We start from the raw sequence: 7,685 nt of genomic DNA on the forward strand, positions 1-7,685 counted from the left end.
CAAACTACACACTTACCAAACCCATCCACAAGCAAAGTAAATTGGTATAACATATCCATGCAAAGATATGGGAGATCTTTACTATCCACATTAGGAAACACAGAATTTACTTCGTTGGCTTTTAGTTTGCAAGCAATCTTAGCTGCTTTCAGGTACTGTATTAGCCTTGCCAGTTGATGCTTTTGATACAATGCGAGTACCAAAATGACTACTGTTTCATATTTTATCTAAATAAATCCTTTTATTTTGAAGTAAAAGAATATCGATTATTCGTTATGTTGTCTACTACTCTGTACCAACAGATCATGTGATTTGGAAAACAAACTATAGATAAGCTTTTCAGTAAGCATGACTTGATAACCTGAAAAGTGGAGAAGAACAAGGTAACATGTTGAAGTCTGGAATGTGGTTATTAGTCTTTGGAATGTGTATTTCTGAGCACAAACAATGGGTTTTTAACACTTTTTAAGGTATAGATCAGAGGAAATTTTTTAACTAAAAGAAGATCATTTATTGAAGACCATAAACAAGTAATGCTCCAACACCACCAATACCAGCAATGAGACCAATAATGACACCAATTGGGGGCAATCCTCCTCCTATTGCTCTCCCAGTGTTAACATCATATTTTGCAAACCTCTTCTTTGGTGCTCTACACTGTGGACATGCATAGTCCTCCGGCTGCAATCAAGAAACAGAACCAATCAAATCCCTCATTTGGTGTTTCAATCGTCAAATTTTCTCCTTCCCTGAATGCAGTGAAGTTAATTGTTCAGATCATATTGTAACCTAGAAAGTCGCTGTCACCGGTACTTCTTTAATTTTACTCTATAGGTAGGTAACAATGGGGCTTGCCGTAATATAGTTGTAGTTAAGGCTGAAGTAGTGGAAGCCTTTGTTACTATTAGACAAATTTCTCCAGTGTTCTCTTCTTGTTCTTTGACATAGCGCCCATTATATCTGGAACGAGTTGGAAGAGGAATTTCTGATTCATTCATTTCCGAGTCATTTTGTTGCAAGCATTAGTCCCCACTTCCTAATTTATTGTTACTTTCTCCTTTCTCAATAATTTTTATTTTCACATTCGGAAGTAATCATAGACTTTTGTTTGTCTGCACATAGTTACTGCTACGCAAGTCAACAGGTTATGAGAGAGACACACACTTGCATGCGGACTAATTAGAAGGAGAAGTAGAGACATAGAACAGTTGGGCCTAAAATCTCAACTGCTTAACCTAAGCTCTGAAATCGTCTAACAGTTTTTGAAGCAGAAAAAAAGATATCATAGGCTTGTTATAGTGAAATACAGTTAAAGCAAAGTGCAGAATCTTGCCTGGTCATCGAAAGACTTTGGCAAAGTGTATATGTAACCACAGTCGAGGCAAATGTGTGTAGCTCTGGCCTGAGGACAGCGAAGTATATGATTAGGCAAAGTAACAAATATAAAGGATAACATGAAGCCAATACAAATAAAAAGTGATCATTTCTAATAATGATGGATCAATACTAGCCTTTTGAGCATCCGTTAATTTCCTTCCAAATTGAGGAGGAGCTGGACGCTTGGGCAGTCTTTTAACATCTACATCGACACCTCTGCATCAAAATATCGACCAAAGATATTCAATACATTGAATGTTTGTCTCATATCTTTTGTTAATAAAGATGTCAATATCGACATATGTGGCCATCAATTATTCTGTCATGCCTAGAATTTTATAATAAGGAAGCGATGTCTAATTTCGGGTCATAGGAGGGCAGGATCAACATGAACTAGGATGTCTTTCAGCTTTCCAACCATGTTCTATATTTCCACACTCTAAATTAACCATAGGAATGAATGAGAGAACAAACAATAACTACGATGACAAAAGACCTATGCAGACTGCTTGTGCATTGTTAAGACAGATTTTAACTCATTACACAAGATGGTAAAGCAATTCTTAAAAGCCAATCACAAACAACATACATATTAGTGTTTTTATGTGGAAAAGACTAGTAGCAACAACTCAAGTCAATAAAGATCATAGTATTTCCAAGAATCCAAGTGAACTTGTCATCATTTATGCAATTTCTTAGAGCCTTTGACTGATATATTGGCTCAGAAAACCTCATGCCTATGCATTGAGTTGCCTTTATTATGTACTCTTTTTGAGTTATCCAAAAAATCATTCATCAAAGTCTAGGATTAGGATTATTATGCTTGCAAAATACTAGCCAATCTTCGTCGATATTGAGAAATACAAAACTACCATATCATATAAGAGCTGCATTAATCAAGCACATTTCATCCTATGTTCCTCTACTACAGCATCAAAACCAAAAGGATTTAACTTATATATTGATAGTACAATTTTTTCTACAGTATATGTGTATTTTAACCTATTGTAGCATGTAACCTGTCTTATTTTCGAGGTTACTAACTCCACTTGTAATTATCTTTTAGGTGAACTGATAATATAAAAAGTCTTTACACTGCTAGTATAGAAGTTAAACTCAAACCAGAATATAAGGCCAAGGAGAAATTAACCTAACCTGCTAACGACGAAGTAGACAGAATCAGGTTTCGCCTGGATAGCAGTTTTGGTAAATCCAAGCTTATCAGCTGGCCAGAGTTCATCGCCGAAGAAGCTACTAGTGTAGACCACCTGGTCACCAACCTTAAGCCCTGCCCTTGCAGCATTACCACCATTCTCTATACCCTAATTCAAAAGATGAAAACAAAACATCTTTAACGTCAATCGCTCATTTTGAATTAGGCAGCTTTTCCTACTCAGTAGCCAATTATCACATGTAACTTAATAGTCAATCACAGGTAACTTAGTTTAACTAATATACAACGACAATGTAATAATTAAATTTTACACTATCAGGTAACTTAAAAGCCAATGGCAGGTACTTTTAGTATTGATTAATAACTCGTAAAACATGGTAAATGACAGCAAGTAATTACTGACCGTAATGACAACTCCACCACCATTCTTAGGACCAAGGGTGAGCCCCAACGGCTTATCAACTTCAACTTCGATATTCTTTGATGCAGTTGATCTTGCAGTGATCTCAAGGGTTCTACTTCTTCCACCAGTACTAGTAGTATTCCTCTTGCTCTCAGATAAAAACAAATTCGAAACACCCCTTTTGGCTTCTTGTAGTGATAAACCTTGAAAACTAGTTTTCTGTCCAGTTCAAGCCAAAAAATCCACAATTCAGAATACACAAATGAAAATCAAAAACTAATTTTATATGATTGCCTCATGAAAATAATCAAGCCAGCATAACAAAAAAAAAAAAGGGCAGCTCGATGCACAACGCATCACGCATACACAGTGGCAAATGTGTATTCGATTTATCGATAAGGGTCAAAATCGAATCGATAAAAAGGGCAGCTCGATGCACAAATCGAATCCTCTATATGACCTTAGTATCTCTAGGAAACAGCCTCTCTACCCCTCTGTGGTAGGGGTAAGGTTTGCGTACACCCTACCTTCCCCAGACCCCACTTGTGGGATTTTAAAGGGTTGTTGTTGTAGTATATATATGCCATATGTTGACTCCTCTTACTTTCTTCATGTGTTTACTTTTTTTTATATTTTTGATACTCCTTTTGCATTGACAAAAGGTCCGAGGAATGGCCGCACCTCAAAGAGGTCATATAACATACTAGTAATTAAATAATTAAAAGTGTGACGTTTCAAATGATGATCAAACATTTCAAGAGATCACATGAATTGAATACCTGGCATGGAGCGGTGGACGATTTGGGGGATGGGATAGAAGCACTAGTTTTGCTGATGCTAAGGTTTCTTGAGTAAGCAACAGAGCAGGAAGAGGGCGAGGCACCAGCAACAACTGTGGACGATGACATGATTTGGTACTAACGTTAGAATTTCCACTGAGCAGAGGAGATAGTAGTTTTTGGATGTGGTGTGTGCGTGCCTCCTCTAACTTGGGCTCTCGTGTCAGCAAAGTAGTTATGTGGACAGGATAACAATCTAGTGGCAGATAGCTTGGTCTTACAGCTCAGCCACACGCCCCCTCTGCACTATACTTCCTATTTTCTTGAAATAACGCTAGTTGTATTACTTTATTCTATAATATGGCAATGAAACGAAGTCTAACAAAAAAATAAGTGTACAATTTTTAAGTAATTGTTATAAAATAATAAAAGAAGAAGAAAAGTATTGCAAAGAAAAGTAGGGAGAGAGAATTCTTATTGATTTGGGATGAATTACAATAGAATAGAACCCTCTATTTATAGGGAGAGGTTGACTTAGCCACCAAGTAATAAACCCTAGAATCTCTCTAAATATAGACATTCACCATAAATAAAATTCTATTTATAACACTCCCCCTTGAATGTCTATTCAACAGATAATGTGCCTCGTTAAAACCTTAACTAAAATAAAACCCAATGGGAAAAAATTCTAGGGAAGGAAAAAGAGTACACATATCTACAATACGCCTTTTGGTTGCCTCATTAAAAACCTTGCAAGGAAAACCCAGTGGGACAAAACCTTATAAGGGAAAAAGAGTACAACGCGTATTAACTCCCCCTCATGAGAGCATCACTTCACATCCTTAAGCATTTGCATTCCAATCTTGTGCACCATCTTCAAAGATTGTTGGTGGATATTTGATAAACAAATCAGCCATATTAACTTGAACGAATTTGTTTCACCTTGAAATCATCATCCTTGATAGAGATGAATTGTCTTCATATGATCTTGTAATCGTCAGTTCAATATCTTCACATAGAGGTGAAAACTCTTGCTATCATATTATCATGCATATAATTATAGCAAGATACATATATGCACAAATTGCAATGAGGATGTGGTACTTCAAGATCATGAATTCTATATGCTTTAAGCAATTTAAATCCTTCAGGGATTGTTAAGTCATATAAGCCATATAATAGACTTTAGAAGCATATCAAGTTTTCATGTCATGCTAGACATATAAGATATCGAAAACTGATTGCACATACCATTGACTTTATACTTTCAAGTGTTTGAACTACATGTTCAAAACTACATGTCTTTCATATGAAACTGTCACGACCCCAAACCCGGTCGTGATGGCGCCCAACACTAATGCTAGGCAAGCCCGACCATTTACTCTCTCAACCCGAGCACAGAGCTCAAAACCAATTAATCAGATACTTAAAATCAAATATTAATACTCATAGTTGAAATACTCAATTAAAACAATACGAAATACTGACATAAACTGTAACTCCCAAAGACCTGGGGTCATGAGTCTAGAGCCTCTAACTAATACAGAGTCAAGAATCCTCAAAATAAGTATGTTCTAAAGTACGGAAATAAAAAAGGGATAAGGGAGGAGTCGGGTCCTGCGGACGTCATAGCAGCTACCTCGACCACTCCTGGAACTCTGGAAACCAGCGGCTAGCTCAACTAAGCTCCTGAAGTACCTGAATCTGCACACAAGGTGTAGGGAGTAGGGGTGAGTACTACCAACTCAGTGAGTAATAAGCATATAAAATGTCTAAAGATAAGAAATCCACGAAATGCCACGGAGTAAAGCTAAAACTAACAGTCCAACACCTAACTACGAACCAACAGCAAAACAACTTCAAATATATCAGTCAAGTATAATGTAAGGATGCAATGCAATGCACATGACCGCTACGGTGCGTAGCCCGATCCATTTAACGTCGACGGCGCTCACTGGGGGTGTGTACAGACTCCGGAGGGGCTCCTTCAGCCCAAGCGCAATATAATCATACCATTCGCTGTGGCGTGCAGCCCGATCCATACTCAGTCCACAATATGCACATGAGTCACGTAACAGATTCAATTGATTTCCCATTTCCAATTTATTAAGAAGAATATACTTTAGATATTTAACTTCAGGAAAAGTGACTTAGCATTTCATAACAGTGATTAAACATAGGACTGAGATCAATGATTATACAAAGCATGCTATCACAGAGATATCCATCCTCTGAGGATGCTACAGATCGGCACAAGGCCCCAAACGTGGCAATAAGCCCAGATATATTCAATACAGGGTACGTATCAGTCGCCAATATAGAAACATTCTTGTTCGGAATGGACCAAGTCACAATCCCTAGTCATAACCAATCCCGCACCTGCCATGGGGTGCGAGTCACGCCCTACAATAGCGTCACAATGTGATAAGCCGGGGATTCAAACCCTCAGGCAATCATATACACCAACTACTCACCTCTAACCGGCCGTAGACTGGTCCGCAATGCCTTTTCCCTTTGTATCGACCTCCTCGCGCGTCGAATCTAGTCAAAATCACAGCGGATACATAAATATGGGTCAAAAAAACATAACCCAATCAAAAATACTCGAAAAGTACTAAAATTCACGAAGTTGGCGAAACCCGAGCCCCGGGCCCACTTCTCGAAAAATTCCGAAAATTACACCAACGGATTCCTCGTCTCGCCACGAGTCCGTACATATAAAGTTTACCAAAATCGGAGCTCGTTTGACTCTCCAAATTCTATTTTTACATCACAGCTTTCCAAGCCCTAACTTGACCCGTTTTTGATGAAATTATACTGATTTCTATGATAAATGTACCATAAACTCGAGTAATTAGGCCAAGAGACTTACCTCCAAGTGATTCTCAGTCAAAACCCTCGAATTTCCTTGTTCAAAGCTCTGAAGAACGTCAAAAATGGAGGAAAAATATGAAAGGGTCGAGGATGAAATATTATTTTAAAACCCTTCTGTCGCCCAGTCCAATTTTCGCTTCTGTGGTCCCGCTTTCGCTTATGCGGGACCGCTTCTGCGGCCACATTTCCGCTTTTGCGGTCTTTACTTAGAAACCCGGACTTCGCTTATGCGACGCGAAGTCCGCTTCTGCGGTTCCCTCAAAACCGCTTCTGTGGTACAGTGTCCGCTTATGCGGACCCGCTGGTGCGAGCCACCTTCCGCTTCTGCGGAATTTTCCCTAGCCGGCCAACGACCGCTTTTGCGACCACGTACCCACTTCTGCGGTCCATTTCCGCAGAAGCGGAGACACCAGATGACAGCAAAAATCTGACCTGCAATACACCTCAAAACTCTCGTTTAACCACCCGAATTCACCCCGAGGCCCTCGGGACCTCAACCAAATGCACAGATATGTTCTATTACTCCATTCAAACTTGCTCGTAACATAAAAACACTATCATAAACACCAAAATCATCGAATTACCACGGATTCAAGCCTAAGTTAAACTAAAACTTCCGAAACTTGCATTTGATCAAAAACCCGACCTAAACACCTCCGAATGATCTGAAACTTTGCACGCATATCCAAAATCACCTAACGGAGCTACTGCAAAGGTCGGAATTCCATTCTGACCCTCGGATCAAGATCTCACCTACCATCCGGAATTCGCCAAAATCCAACCTTAGCCAATTCAAGCCTAATTCTACACCGGACCTCCAAATTCAATTCCGATTGCGCTCCTAAGTCACAAATCATCTCCCGAAACTGGTCGAATCATCGGAAATCCATTCCGAGCCTTCTAACCCATAAGTCAACATTCGGTTGACTTTTCCAAACAATCCTTCTCATAAAGAGACTTACTTTCTCATTTCTAACCGAACTCTATCCGAATTACTTCAAATTCTCCAAACACATATAATGAAACATATAGAAGCATAAACGGGGAAAAACGGGCGGTAACTCCCGTGACGACGGTC

The 7,685-nt window shown here is 39.0% G+C and overlaps 1 protein-coding gene across 1 annotated transcript; it reads right to left on the bottom strand.

Annotated features, from left to right (window-relative positions):
- LOC109209395 lies at positions 385-4,058 on the bottom strand. Its single transcript, XM_019372657.1, has 6 exons — positions 3,734-4,058; positions 2,955-3,173; positions 2,533-2,699; positions 1,512-1,593; positions 1,334-1,402; positions 385-681 (listed from the first exon to the last, which is right to left on the bottom strand). Exons 1-6 carry the CDS (start codon positions 3,860-3,862, stop codon positions 511-513), a joined length of 837 nt encoding a protein of 278 aa, XP_019228202.1. The 5' UTR covers positions 3,863-4,058; the 3' UTR covers positions 385-510.

The sequence above is a fragment of the Nicotiana attenuata genome, chromosome 2 (assembly GCF_001879085.1).
Source record: "Nicotiana attenuata strain UT chromosome 2, NIATTr2, whole genome shotgun sequence".
Taxonomy (NCBI): Eukaryota; Viridiplantae; Streptophyta; class Magnoliopsida; order Solanales; family Solanaceae; genus Nicotiana; species Nicotiana attenuata.